The 15,411-nt window shown below is 40.5% G+C and overlaps 1 protein-coding gene across 2 annotated transcripts in view; it reads left to right on the forward strand.

Moving 5' to 3' along the window:
* The first annotated feature begins 306 nt into the window (after nt 1–306).
* LY96 (lymphocyte antigen 96) overlaps nt 307–15,411 on the forward strand; it is a 30,603-nt gene continuing 15,498 nt past the window's right edge. For both annotated transcript variants that reach the window (XM_030859540.2, XM_030859539.2), the window contains exons 1-2: nt 307–1,394; nt 14,181–14,270. In XM_030859540.2, the coding sequence (XP_030715400.1) occupies nt 1,283–1,394; nt 14,181–14,270 (202 nt within the window). In that variant the 5' untranslated portion in view covers nt 307–1,282. The remainder of the gene's footprint in view (nt 1,395–14,180; nt 14,271–15,411) is intronic.

Below are 15,411 nucleotides of genomic sequence, written 5' to 3' on the forward strand. Positions count from 1 at the left end.
CATATAACATAAAATTTACCATCTTAACAAAATTTTTCTTTTTTTGGCTGCACTGGGCAGCTTGTGGGATCTTAGTTCCCTGACCAGGGATCAAACCCATGTGCCCTGCAGTGGAAGCATGGAGTCCTAACCGCTGGACCTCCAGGGAATTCTCCATCTTAACCAATTTTAAGTGTACAGTTCATTAGTGTTAACTGTATTCACATTGCTGTGCAACAGATCTCTAGAACTTTTTCACCTTGCCAACCTGAAACAATACCCATTGAGCAACTCCCCATTTCCCCAGACTACGCCCCACCCCATGGATATTTACCTTAAAAAAAATGGGAAAGTAGTACAGTTCTTTAGTAAAACCTTTTACGAATATGATTATTTTCCTCTAAACCTGTAGGTTTTTAAGGCCCCAACTCCATGCTATTTTTTGGCTACTAATCCCAGACCATGTCCTTTAAAGAATTTCAGGTAGCAAAGCACCTAAAGGGGTGGCTGTTTTTCTAGAACAAAGTGAGAGTTTTGGAATGAAATACATTCCACACACAAAATAATGACCATTTTAAGGTATTCCCTGGACCTGTAATTTGCTAAAGTGAATGCATTCTCAAGCCTGGTGAGACCCCCCACCCACCATGCAGAACTACAGCTAATGTCCTGTGTCTGGGGTCTCATCCAGCTGGGCTCTACCCTCTGGCTGAACCTGTTGCCGAGCAGAAACACTTTGTGTGAGCCTGTTCAGTTCAGAGCTTTAGGTTCTGCTTTCTGGCCGTGAGAATTGTTGTATAAAGAACTTGTGGGAGGGAATTCCCTGGCAGTCTAGTGGTTAGGACCCCACGCTTCCAAGCCCAGCGGCATGGCCATAAATAAAGAAAGAAGGAATAGGAGAGGGTGCTTAGGGTTTAAAAAAAAAAAAAACCTGTGGGAGAGAGAATAGCAATGCAGAGGGATAAAGAGTGCTAGTCTTTTGATCTTTTAAAGAAGACCTACAGGCTGGTTTCTTTACTATTGATTGGGAAATACCTGATTTTGTTTTTAAAGCTCTGTGCTCTCATTTGTATCACGTGTTCGCAAAGAGTACATTCTGAATCGTTTTCCTTTCCTCTTGCAGCAAGTGCTCAGATATTAAACACACACACACACACATTCAAAAGAGGAAACAGTCGGATAGGAACTCAGAAATCATGTGACTGATGACTAAGTTAAATTTTTTCTACTTATTAAAAAGGAAGAGTCTGATGATTAGTTACTGACTGTCCTTGCATTTTTAAAGTTTTGAAGATCCTGAATCATGTTCCCATTTATGCTTTTTTCCGCCCTGTTTTCTTCCACATTTACTGAACCTGGAGAGAAACGCTGGATCTGTAACTCCTCTGACACAAGTGTTTGGTACTCCTACTGTGGTAAGTACGAGGGCAAAAGCAGGTACTCATAATGTGAACTGTTCCAAGGGCAAGTTTTCACAGGAACCTTTTTCTGCTGTCGCCGGGATGCAGGAAATGACCGTATGTTCCGGCTGCTGGGGAGGCTGCTGGCAGCAAAAGTGATGTCTGGTTCCTGCCCTGGGTGGATTTTCTCGATCCGTCACTGGCCTCACAGGTCTCTGAACTGTGTTGCACTTGACCTCCAAGTGCTTCTGTCCTTTCCTGTGGTCAGCTATCTCTACCTTGAACCCAGTTTCAGATTCTTCCCAGTTTGGGCAGAACTATCTGCTTCTGAGATTTTGCCTCAGCCCCAAGACTGACCGGGTCTTCTTGAGAAGGTAGAACAGTCCTAAATACTGCTTGAAATTGATTATAACTCCAGGCCATGATTTTTTTTTTTTTTTTTTTTTTTTTTTGCGGTACGCGGGCCTCTCACTGTCGTGGCCTCTCCCGTTGCGGAGCACAGGCTCCGGACGTGCAGGCTCAGCGGCCATGGCTCACAGGCCCAGCTTCTCCGCGGCATGTGGGATCTTCCCGAACCAGGGCTCAAACCCGCGTCCCCTGCATCGGCAGGCGGGCTCTCAACCACTGCGCCACCAGGGAAGCCCAGGCCATGATTTTTTGTTTTCAACGTTATGTTGGGTGTATAACAGGTGCTCTGTGTTTCAGGCTGTGGTTTTTGAAGGCTCTTGGAATTACCTCCCTAATTGGATGTAAGGCTGATTCTGTCCGTTATTGTGTGACCTTGAGCAAAGTCTTAGTCTCTCTGTGCCTCAGCTTTTTTATCTGTAAAGTGAAAGTGATTTTCGAACCCATTTTACAAGGATTGTTTTGAGGTAAAATTTTTAGCACAGAGCCACATAGAAACAATAATATTGATTACTTTAAAAAAAAAATCAGCCACACTCTAATGCTATTTACTGGTTGGATCACTGTTGTTTTGTTTTATCTTGTTTTGTTTAGTTTTCCCTCTTTCTCTACAAATATCTGCTGGTCTGAAAGCACAGCTTCGGGGCTTGACTACTGTTTTGGTTTGGTGCTTTGCATTGTGTTGCTCACTATAGGTTGGTTGACCTTTTCTACCCACTAGTGGTATCAGGAAGGTTTAAGGGGATGCTCCCGAAAATACTTGCTAGCTGAAATCCTCATGGGAAAAAAGGATTTATGGTCTAATCATTTGGGGGAGATTTACAAATGTACTTTGAGTTCTGAGAAGTTCTGCAATAAAGAAACCTATTTAATCCCCCAATTTTCAGTTTTATTTTGTTTTATTTTTTGAGTGTGTTTACAATCCTGCAAATACACTCTGGCAAATATTAATATAAAGTTACTTCTGGGGGGCTTCCCTGGTGGCGCAGTGGTTGAGAGTCCGCCTGCCGATGCAGGGGACACGGGTTCGTGCCCCGGTCCGGGAGGATCCCACATGCCGCGGAGCGGCTGGGCCCGTGAGCCAAGGCCGCTGAGCCTGCGCGTCCGGAGCTTGTGCTCCGCAATGGGAGAGGCCACAACGGTGAGAGGCCCGCGTACCGCAAAAAAAAAAGAAAAAAGAAAAAAGTTACTTCTTGGGAATTATGGTAATTGCCAGATGTGGGAACAAGACCTAAGTGTATGACTAGTCTCAGGCTGGTGGCTTTTTTTTCTGTTTGTGATTATGCTGCATTCCCTGAAAATTCCCCACCCCGCAAGGTCAGTTTACACTGCCCTGTTCCAGGCCCTCTTCAGTGCACTCGGCCCCCTTCTCTCCACTCCTTTGGCGCTTCTGCTCCATGCACTGATTATGCCACCTTCTCTGTGCTGTATTTCCTATGGCCTTTATTTATATAACACTTCATATTATTATTTAGCTTTTAATCTTCCAGTAACACTAACTCAATTTGTCTTCTGATTTGATTTTTGAGGAGAGATTTTATGTTTCTCTCCAATGCTGAGAAATTCTGTGGTCCTTTCCTGCTGCCCCATGGATATAGGGACCGTGGAGAGCAGGTGGGATATACAGCTAAGCGAGACCCTGCTTGCTGCCATGCCCCTCTCCCCTGCCCCTGCCACGTCAACCTTTCCCTGCCTTAGAGAATCCATCCTGACTGAGATGGAAATGCCTCATTTGTGGGAAGCACTGATCCCTCTGGGTATTATTGTCAGGAAGTTGGTGACGACAATTCAGTCCTTTCTGTGAGGATGATTCCCATTTGGCCAAGCTACTGGGCATACATGGTATACCTGTTTGCTAGGGCTGCCATAAAAAACATCACAGACTGGGTGGCTTAAACAGCAGAAATTTATTTCTCACAGTTCTGGAGCCAGGAAATCCAAGATCAAGGGTCAGTTGGTTTGATTTCCTTCTGAGGCCTCTCTCCTTGGCTTGCAGATGGCTGTCTTCTTGCCATGTCTTCAAATGGCTTTTTCTCTGTATGCACTCATTCCTGGTGACTCCCTGTAGGTCTAAATCTCCTCTTCTTCTAAGACACCAACGGTATTGGATTAGGGCCTACCCATATGACCTCATTTTAACTTAATCACCTCTTAAAGGCCCTGTCTCCAAAGACAGTTACATTCTGACGTACTGGGGGTTAGAACTTCAACATATGAATTTAAGGAGAACACAGTTCAGCGCATAACATACAGAAATGGCAAGAATTGGCTGTTTTATCCTCCACCTTTGGAAAAGGCAGAAAATGTGGCTGTCTGAGTCAGTCCACAGAGCCCTGGACATACACCGTCCTGTAACCTAGAGTTGTGAGACTCAGCTCTAACCTTTTTTTGGGCTATGGATAGTCCTGAAACTCAAGGAATTCATGGATTATTTAATTAAACCAATATTCACTGAGAATCTGGCATGTGCCTGTTCTAGACACTGAGGATATTATCTAGCAGTGAACAACAAGACAAAAGTCACGGGGCTTCCCTTGTGGCGCAGTGGTTGAGAGTCCGCCTGCCAATGCAGGGGATGTGGGTTCGTGCCCTGGTCCGGGAGGATCCCACATGCCGCAGAGCGGCTGGGCCCGTGAGCCATGGCCGCTGAGCCTGCGCGTCCGCGTCCGGAGCCTGTGCTCCGCAGCGGGAGGAGGCCACAACAGTGAGAGGCCCGCATACCGCAAAAAAAAAAAAAAAAAAAAAAAAAAAGTCACGGCCCTCCTGGAGTTTCAATCAGTGAAATATTCAGCATGTCAAATGGTGGTGATTGCTGTGAGAGAAAAATAAAGCAGGGGAGGGGATAGAGAGTACAGAGATGGGGATGGGGGTTGCATTTTAAATTAGGACAGGCAAGGAAGGCCTTACTGAGAAGGTGACTGTTTAGCAAGGACAGGAATAGTTGAGGGAGTGAGCCACGCCCATATCCAGTGGAAGGGGTGGAGGGAAGAGCAAGCACAGTGGCCTTGAGGTGGGAACGTGGCTGGTGATGGAGGGATAGCAAGGAGGCCAGTGTGGCTGCGATGGAATGAGCGTGGGGGAAGTAGCAGAAGATGACATAGAAGGGAATGGGGAGAGGGTGAGGGCCATGTAGGTCAGGGAATGACTTTATCTCTTACTACGAGTAAAACCTGGTCTGGCTCCTGGGTTGATAATAATCTGTAAGGCGGCAAAAGTGGAAGCAGGCAACCTGTTGGGAAGCTGTTGCAATAATCCAGGTGAGCGAGAGAATGGTGACTCGGACCAGAGGGGGAGCATTGGAGGCGATGAGGGGGGGTCTGGTTCTGGAAGTATTCCAGCATGGTCCTCTCAGCTAAGTGAGTGTATCTTGACATTTGGAGTGTCCCCCCAACTCCAAGCAGGCCAGCCTCTTTACTAGCCTTTATTTATACTTGCATTGATATATATGTGTACTATTCTCTAACCTGAAATATTCGTGTCCATCTTTCTGTTTCATGGAAACCTCTGAGGTCCATCAAAAGTCCTGCCTCCTGTACAGAGCCTAGTCAAGTCAGTTGAATTTAATCCTGTTTACTACGTCTTTAATAGGCATTAGGTTTCCTTATTATGCTGAGGAATACTGAGAATGCAAAGGTTATGTTAAGGTGTAGCTGGTATCTTCAAGGAACTTCTGGCTTTTGTCTTACTTATGTGTAGTAGGAAGGATAACTAAACATATCACCAGGATTCATTTGTTTATTCTACAAATTCAACATGGCCACTGGGAAGTCTAAGGGCCATTTGGAACTAGGACTCTTATACTCCTTTCCAAATCTGTTTCTTCCTAAATCTTCCCTATCTCATCATCCACCTAATTCCTTACCCCCCAACCAGGGGTATCCTTAATTATCTCCCTTATTTTTCACATCGTATTTATCAATGATTCCGTTTTTAATATCCCCAGAATATATTCTAAAGCCAACTACTTTTTTTTTTTTTTCCTGACCACACTGTGTTGCTTGTGGGATCTTAGTTCCCTCACTAGGGATTGAGCCCAGGCCATCACAGTGAAAGCACCAAGTCTGAACCACTGGACTGCCAGGGAATTCCCCAACTACTTTTTTTTTTTAATTTAATTTTTATTTTATATTGGAGTACAGTTGATTTACAATGTTGTATTAGTTTCAAGTGTACAGCAAAGTGATTCAGTTATACATCTACAAATATCCATTCTTTTTCAGATTCTTTTCCCATATAGGTTATTACAGAATATTAAGTAGAGTCCCTTGTGCTATACAGTAGGTCCAGTTGATTATCTATTTTATATATAGTAGTGTGTATATGTTAATCCCACACTCCTAATTTATCCCTCCTCCCTACCTTTCCCCTTTGGTAACCATAAGTTTGTTTTCTATGTCTGTGAGTCTGTTTCTGTTTTGTAAATAAGTTCCTTTGTATCAGTTTTTTAGATTCCACATATAAGTGATCTATGGTATTTGTCTTTCTCTGTCTGACTTACTTCACTTAGTATGCTAATATCTAGGTCCATCCATGTTGCCACAATGGCATTATTTCATTCTTTTTTTTTTTTTTTTTTTTGCGGTACGTGGGCCTCTCACTGTTGTGGCTTCTCCTGTTGTGGAGCACAGTCTCCAGACGTGCAGGCTCAGCGGCCATGGCTTATGGGCCTAGCCGCTCCGCGGCATGTGGGATCTTCCTGGACCGTGGCACGAACCCGTGTCCCCTGCATCGGCAGGCGGACTCCCAACCACTGTGCCACCAGGGAAGGCCCTGTAGTAAACATTTTAAATGACCATTGAAGGATGATCAAGTACTGTGAATGATAGTGTGTTTGTGGCTGTCGGGCTGGGGAGGTGTGGAGGAGTCAAGGAAGGCTTAACAGCATTGTTGATATTTGAATACATTTTGAAGGCAGACAAGGAGTTTCTAGACCGATGAGGACAGGGCATTCCCGTCAGAAGGAACTGCATATTTATGTAATGGAAATTCTGCTAAAGAGGTAAAATGAAGTGCTGTGATGGCTCAACTCCAGCTAATGCTTCCTCCCTTGATCTCCAATAGTACTTAATACCAACACTCAGGGTGGCACTGGTTTCATTTCCTGTGCCAACTGCAGTTGCCTGGACTGTTGGGTTAAGAAGGATTCTGAGGCAGAGCTCAGTGGGAAAAAGTGCTATGATGGATTCACAATGCTGACATTTGTGGTTGCAGAGGAAACCGGAGGCTCTTGTACTGTGCTTTTGCTGAACCTGGCCACTGCTTTCTTTGGTATTTAATAAACCAAATGTAGAATTTTACCATAAACATGGTGACTTTAAAGTAATAAAGCTATTTTCTGTTAGTTCCCCAACCTTTGCAAATAAATTAAAAGTCACATGCTATGTACTGTTATGTGATCTTTTGATCCTTACATCTAATTTTTTTAATGTATGGTGGTCTCGTCTTCCTAGAAAAATCTTAGGCTTCCTGACATAAAGATTAAGGTTACACTTCTATTCTCCGCCCTCACTCCACCCTACCCCACTCTGCCTTGCTCTGGTGCTGGCTTAACACTGAGCACCCACAGGGGTATTCTGAACATTTGTCTGATTGCATTGACTTGTCGATGGTTTCATCATAATCAGACCAACTTCAGACATGTGGGAAACTTAACTGAAAATAGAGAATTGCCCTTATGACATACAACATGGCCCTGGTGATTCACTGCTTTTAACTTGTTCCCGGCTTTGCTCCAGAGTCTTGGTTGTCTTGCTCTGAGGGTCTTCTACAAGCTTATCACTGAGAAAGAAGAGACACATTGCACTGTGCTCGGTAATGCATATGGAAGTGCCCACATTTCAATACCATGTCAACCTTTCATGGTAAGAAAGTTAATAAGTATATTAATTATGCAAACCTTCAAAAATATAGGTGAATAAAAAAGAAAAGAAGGCACCATAAGCCTATCACAGTTAAGAGTTAACCACTATGAACATTCTGATATTTTGGTAAATATTCTTTTAGATATATAATGATATATGTTGAAAACAGTAGAAGTAGAACCATATTGTATATACTGTTGGGTAACCAGCATTTTTTAAACTTGATAGTATACCATAAACGTCTATAACATTAAATATCATAAAAATTCATGTTAATGACTGTATATTAATTCAGTAAAAAGATGCACAATATTTATTTATTCAGTCACCTCTGAACATTTTTTTACTTGAGATATAATTGATATATAGCATTATATTAGTTTCAGGTATACAACATGATTCGATATTTGTATATATTGTGAAGTGATCACCACGATAAAGCTAGTTAGCATCCATCACCTCACATAGTTACAATTTTTTTCTTCTTTTGGTGAAAACTTTTAAGATCCACTTTCTTAGCAACTTTGAAATATGTAAAACAGGGGGCTTCCCTGGTGGCGCAGTGGTCGAGAGTCCGCCTGCCGATGCAGGGGACGCGGGTTCGTGCCCCGGTCCGGGAAGATCCCACATGCCGTGGAACGGCTGGGCCCGTGAGCCATGGCCGCTGAGCCTGCGCGTCCGGAGCCTGTGCTCTGCAACGTGAGAGGCCACAACAGTGAGAGGCCCGCATACCGCAAATATGTAAAACAATATTATTAACCATAGTCACCATGCTGTACATTACTTCCCCATGACTTATTTATTTTATAACTGGAAGTTTGTACCTTTTGACCCACTTCACTCATTTCTCCAATCTTCCACCCCCTCCCTCTAGCAGCCTGTGTGTCTGTGAGTTTATTTTTTGTCTTTTGAGTGTGTTTGTTTTTTAGATTCCACATATAAGTGAAGTCATACAGTATTTGTATTTATTTATTTATTTTTTGGCTGTGCCACACGGCTGATAGGATTTTAGCTCCCCAACCCGGGCCCTCGGCAGTGAGAGCTCGGAGTTCTAACCACTGGACCGCCAGGTAATTCCCTGTCTTTCTTTGTCTGACTAATTTCACTTAGCACAGTGCCCTCAGGTTTCATCCATGTTATTGCAAATTGGGCAGGTTTTCCTTTGGTCATAATCCACACAGGAATAAACATCTTTGCATCAGATGTTTGTGAACATCCATGATTCGATGAAATGACTGTTAATATAGCTCATTCTGTGAGACTTTTATTGCAGGCAAACTCAATTCATTGAATGAGAGATGTTAACATTAATTTTAAGGGTTGCATTCAGGGGCAAATTAAATAAAACTGGTTTAGTCTCTTTCCCCTCCTCCTCAGTGCTTTTATAAGCTCTTCTACATCCTTCTTGAAACTTCTTATTTAGGAAGATTTGTTTATTAACTCATTCATTCATGTATTCAGTCACTTACCATTTACTAGAATTCTAAGTACTTGATGTGTATTTTCTATTTTTAACCAATGGAACATACAGAGAGGTGAGGAGAGTATAGAAAAGAAGAGCAATGTGGAAAAGAACAGGTTAAAAAGTATGAAAATGGAACAAGTAATTTTATGAAAATATGTTTTGGGGAGTTCACCCCCTTCCCCACAGTTTAAAGTAATTCACTACCTTCAACCTCCACCTTAACAATGTAAGGGCATTAAAATACTAATCTGTTTACATTATAGGGAGTTTTTTTGGTATTCATACAGTATTTTAAATTTTATTTTACTGTGGTAAGAACATTTTACATGGGATCTACCCTCTTAAATTTTTGAGTGTACAGTACATCATTGTTGACCACAGGCATGAAATTGTACAGCAGATCTCTACAGCTTATTCACTTGCTTGACTGAAACTCTATGCCCATTGATTAGTATCTCCCTGTTTCCCTCTCCCGTCAGCCACTGGCAACCACCATCCACTCTTTGATTCTATGAATTTGACTATTTTAGATATGTGGGCTCAGGCAGTATTTGTCCTTATATGACTGGCTTATTTCCTTTAGCATAATGTCCTCAAGGTTCATCCATATTGTAGCATATTGCAAAATTTCCTTTTTTTTTAGGACTAAATAGTATTCCGTTGTATGTATAGACCACATTTTCTTTATGCATGTATCTGTTGATGGACATTTAGGTTGTTCCCACATCTTGGCTATTGTGAATAGTGCTGCAATGAATTTAGGAATGCTAATATCTCTTCGAGATCCTGATTTCAATTGTTTTGGATAAGTACCCAGAAGTGGGATTGCTGGATCATATGGTAGTAATAGTTTTAATTTTTTTTAAATTTTTTTTAAAGAGTAGCCAGGGTGGCCCTTTATTTTATTTATTTATTTATTTATTTTTGGCTGTGTTGGGTCTTCATTTCTGTGCGAGGGCTTTCTCTCATTGTGGCAAGTGGGGGCCACTCTTCATTGCGGTGCGTGGGCCTCTCACTGTCGCGGCCTCTCTTGTTGCGGAGCACAGGCTCCAGACGCGCAGGCTCAGTAGTTGTGGTTTGTGGGCCTAGCTGCTCCGCGGCATGTGGGATCTTCCCAGACCAGGGCTCGAACCCGTGTCCCCTGCATTAGCAGGCAGATTCTCAACCACTGCGCTACCAGGGAAGCCCATATTTTTAATTTCTTGAGGAATCTCTGTATTGTTTTTTAGAGCAGTTGTACCATTTTGCATTCCTACCAGCAGTGTGCAAGCATTCCAGTTTCTTCACATCCTTGCCAACTCTTGTCCTTCTTTTCTTTTTTTGATAATAGCCAATCTGACTGGTGTGAGGTGATATCTCATTGTGGTTTTGATTTGCATTTTCCTGATGCTTAGTGACGTTGAGCATGTTTTTATATACCTGTTGGCCATTTGCATGTTTTCTTTGGAGAAATGTCTATTCAAGTCCTTAGCTCATTTTATTTAATTAATTAATTTATTTATTTTTTCACACACACTGTATTTTATTTTTACAAGAGATAAATAAACTGACACCAAGCATTGTAAATGGATGACCACAACAAAAGCAACAAGGATTGCAATTACCAAACATGAAACACACTCATACTATGTCATAATATTGACATTCAGTCCAGTAATCCTCCATTGTAACCGCTCCTTTACTTTGCAGTGAAAATTGATTTGTATATTTTTTGCCTCTGAGTCCTTGTGGGATTTTTTATTTTTATTCAAACAGAAAGTCACAAAAATTATAATCATCCTCATCAGTTCACTCAGTCCCATGTAATTAATTTTTTTTATCTTGATCTTTTGTTAGCACTTTTATGAATTCATCAGTTTTCCATTAGAGTTCTGAAAATGTTTATTCATTCAGTTCAGCAGTATAGTCAGTTACCAGAAACCTGTACTTGTCAGAGTCTTTTCCATGAATTCCTTGAAGATGAAACCCTTTTTTTTTTTTGCGGTACGCGGGCCTCTCGCTGTTGTGGTCTCTCCCGTTGCGGAGCACAGGCTCCGGACGCTCAGGCTCAGCGGCCATGGCTCACAGGCCCAGCTGCTCTGTGGCATGTGGGATCTTCCCGGACTGGGGCACGAACCCGTGTCCCCTGAATCGGCAGGCGGACTTTCAACCACTGCGCCACCAGGGAAGCCCAAAACCCTTTTATAGGAACATTTTTGCAAAAGCATCAGAGTACACCCAGAACTGTCTGTAAATGACAAAAGACTTAAAAATGACCACGGTTAAAGATTTGATGAAAGTTCATAATAATGCAATTGACAAGGAAATTTAGTTATTTCTGAGATACACATTTTAAAGTAATAACTAGAATTATGACTTATAACTTTATAGCAGAACATATAAGATTTTTAGAAATTTCATGTAATGTCTGAAACATTTATATTAACATATTTCCATACAAATAACCCAAAGAAAGTTTAGTATTAGTTTTTTGTTTGTTTGTTTGTTTGTTTATACTGCAGGTTCTTATTAGTCATCAATTTTATACACATCAGTGTATACATGTCAATCCCAATCACCCAATTCAGCACACCACCATCCCCACCCCACCGCGGTTTTCCCCCCTTGGTGTCCATATGTTTGTTCTCTACATCTGTGTCTCAACTTCTGCCCTGCAGACTGGTTCATCTGTACCATTTTTCTAGGTTCCACATACATGCGTTAATATACAATATTTGTTTTTCTCTTTCTGACTTACTTCACTCTGTATGACAGTCTCTAGATCCATCCACGTCTCAACAAATGCAAGTCCTTAGCTCATTTTAAAATCAGGTTATTAGTTTTATTATAATTGAATTGTTGGAATTCCTTATATATTTTGGAGATTCACACCTTATCAGATATGTGGTCTGTAAGTATTTTCTCCCATTCCATAGGCTGCCTTTTCACTCTGTTGATTGTTTCCTTTGCAGTACAAAAGCTTTTTAGTTTGATATAGTCCCACTTATTTATTCATGTTTTTGCTGCCTTTGCTTTCCATGTCATATCCATGAAGTCATTGTCAAGATCAATGTCATGAAGCTTTTCCCCTGTATTTTCTTCTAGGGCTTTTACAGTCTTAAATCTTATGTTTAAGTCTTTAATCCATTTTGGATTGGTTTTCATTTGTGGTATAAGATAAAGGTCCAGTTCTTTCTTTTGCATGTTTTGCCAGCACCATTTGTTGAAGAGACTGTCCTTTCCCCATTGTGCATTCTTGGCATCCTTGTCAAAGATTAGCTGACAAAATACACATGGATTTACTTCTGGGTTCTCTGTTCAGTTCCATTGGTCTATATGGCTGTCTTTTTGCCACTACCATACTGTTTTGATTACTGTAGCTTTGCAGTATAGTTTGAAATCAGGAAATGTGATGCTTCCTCTTTCTCAAGATTTTCTTGCCTATTTGTCATCTTTTGTGGTTCCATATGAATTTTAGAGTTGTTTTTTCTATTTCTGTAAAAAATGCCATTGAGATTTTGATAGAAATGTATTGATTCTATAGATTGCTTTGGGTAATATGGACATTTTAATAACATTAATCTTCCAGTCAATGAACATAAGATATTTTCCCATTTGTTTGTGTCTTGTTTATTTCTTTCATCAATGTTTTGTAGTTTTAAGCATACAAGTCTTTCACCTCCTTAGGTAAGTTTAATCCTAGATATTTTATTCTTTTGGTTCTATTGTAAATGAGATTGTTTTCCTAATTTCCTTTTTGTATAGTTCATTGTTAGTGTACAGAAATGCAACTGATTTTTTTGTATTTTGATTTTGTATCCTGTAACTTTACTGAATTTTTTGATCAGTTCTGACAATTTTTAATGGAGTTTTTAGGGTTTTCTAGATATAAATTATGTCATCTGCAAGCAGAAAATTTTACTTCTTCTTTTCTGATTTGGATGCCTTTTATTTATTTTTCTTATCTAATTCATCTGGCTAGGACTTCCAGTACTATGTTGAGAGTGGGTATCCTTGCCTTGCTTCTGATCTTAGAGGAAAATCTTTTAGTTTTTCACTATTGGGTATGATGTTAACTATGGACTTTTCATATATGGCCTTAATTATGTTGAGGCCATTTCCTCTAATTCTAGTTTGTTGAGAGTTTTTATCATGAAAGGATGTTGAATTTTGTCATCTGTTGAGATGGTCATGTGATTTTTATTCTTCATTCTATTAATGTGGCATATCACTTTAATTGATTTTTGTGTGTTAGACCATCCTTGCATCCCACGGATAAATGCCTCTTAATCAAGGTATATGATCCTCTTAATGTGCTGTTGAATTCAGTTTGCTAATATTTTGTGAGGATTTTTGCATCTAAACTCATCAGGGATATTGGCTTATAGTTTTCATGTAGTGTCTTTGTCTTGCTTTACTATCACGGTAATGCTAGCCTCATAAAATGAGTTTGGAAGTGTGCCCTCCTCTTCATTTTTTTGGAAGAGTTTGAGAATGTTTGGTGTTAATTCTGACTTAAATGTTTACTAGAATTCTCCTGTAAAGCCATCTGGTCCTGGACTTTTCTTTGGGAAATTTTTGATTACTGAATCAATCTCCTTACTAGTTATAACACTGTTCAGACTTTCTTTCTTTAGTCCTCTGGGGATCTCCTTGGAAAAGTTGGGGCTCTGAACGCATGAACCAATCTCTTCGCTCTGAGTGAAATTGAGGGGTAGGTTAGCTCTTCCTAATTATGCTGTGCCAGGAGCAGTGTCTCTTGTGAGAGGTGTCCCGAACCTCAGTACTGAATTGGTGAGTCTGGTTTTACATTCTCCTGGGTGCAGGAAACTTTCGGTTGGTTTCTGATTTCTCACAAAGGGAAATTGTCCGTAAATTGTTGCTGAACTGGTGTGTTTGTCAAGGGAAGAAGGACTTTTTACTCTACCATCTGGCTGACTTTACTCCTCTGGGGAGGGAGATATTTTTAACTACCCTTAATTTTTCTCATAAAATTTTAATACTAAAGGGAGTTTTGGGGGGCTGATATTCAGAATACTTATTGTAAATGATTTATAGTAATTTTATTGACATTTTCTTTATTCCATTTAGATAACTTGAAATTCCCTATTTCAATAAATGCCGAGCCCTGTATAACATTGAAGGGAGGCCGTGGAAATCTGTATCTTTACTACATTCCAAGTAAGTCCAAAGTTTTGTTTTTGTAGATTACAATTAAAAGGGTTCCAGAAATATCAATGAAAAATGATGGTGTTCTAAATGTATGTGTATTAGTTTTCTCTTGCTATGTAACAAATTACCACAATCTTAATGGCTTAAAACAGGACATATTCTTTATCTCATAGTCTTTGTATGTCAGTAGTCTGGGCATGGCTTACCTGTGTCAGCTTCAGGAGGTCTCCCACAAGGCTGCAATTAAGGTGTTGGCCAGGGTTTCTTCTGAAGGCTCAACTAGGAAAGGACCCGATTCTAAGCTTATGTGGTCATTGACAGTGTTCAGTTTCCGTCTGACTGTTGGCCAGCCCTCAGTTCTTTGTCATGTGGGCCTTTTCATCATGGCTTCTTGTTTCCCTGAAGTTAGCAAGGGGGACAGTTAACTAACAAGATAGAAGTCACAGTCTTATGTAGCCTAATGATAAAAGTGCCACCCTATCACCTTTGCTGTATTCTGTTTGTTAGAAGCAAGTCACTAGGCTAGCTCATACTCATGAGGAGGGATTACACAATGGCATGGTAAAAATTGAAATAATTTGAAACTTCTAACCATCTACTAGGTATATCCATTGTCAATCATTAGATATTCAGCTGGTAAGTAAACTTGGGTTTCCATGAGTCAAAGATTTGTGTATGAGCAAGGAGGACTTTTTTTCCTAAAGGTGACCTTTCTAGAAAAAAATATGTTGATGATATGAAAAAAGGCAATGATTTTTGTTTTGTTTTGTGTTATTTCTTCTTCTTCCTCTCTATGATTTTACTTGCCATCATCTTATAAAAGTTAATTGGGTGATGGTGATAGCATTGGGCTGGATCTGAGTGTTTGTGAAAACGCACAGAAGTTTCATCCTCTCCTACCGGTCAGCTGTTGCCTGTAAGGATCCCAGGAAATTCGGTTGTAATCATCATCATTATCATCGTTGTTTTCATGATCACTATTATCATTTACATCCTAGCTTATATTTGGAGCTTATACTTTAAAATGTGCTTTTCCATAAATAAACTAAAGAAACATATCCCCCTGATTTTAGTTCTCCAGCTTACAGGAAAAAGGGTAGTTGAGAATCTAGAAATGATAGACGATAAACTTATGCTTTAATTTTCCTGA

Source organism: Globicephala melas, chromosome 17 (genome assembly GCF_963455315.2).
Source record: "Globicephala melas chromosome 17, mGloMel1.2, whole genome shotgun sequence".
Taxonomy (NCBI): domain Eukaryota; kingdom Metazoa; phylum Chordata; class Mammalia; order Artiodactyla; family Delphinidae; genus Globicephala; species Globicephala melas.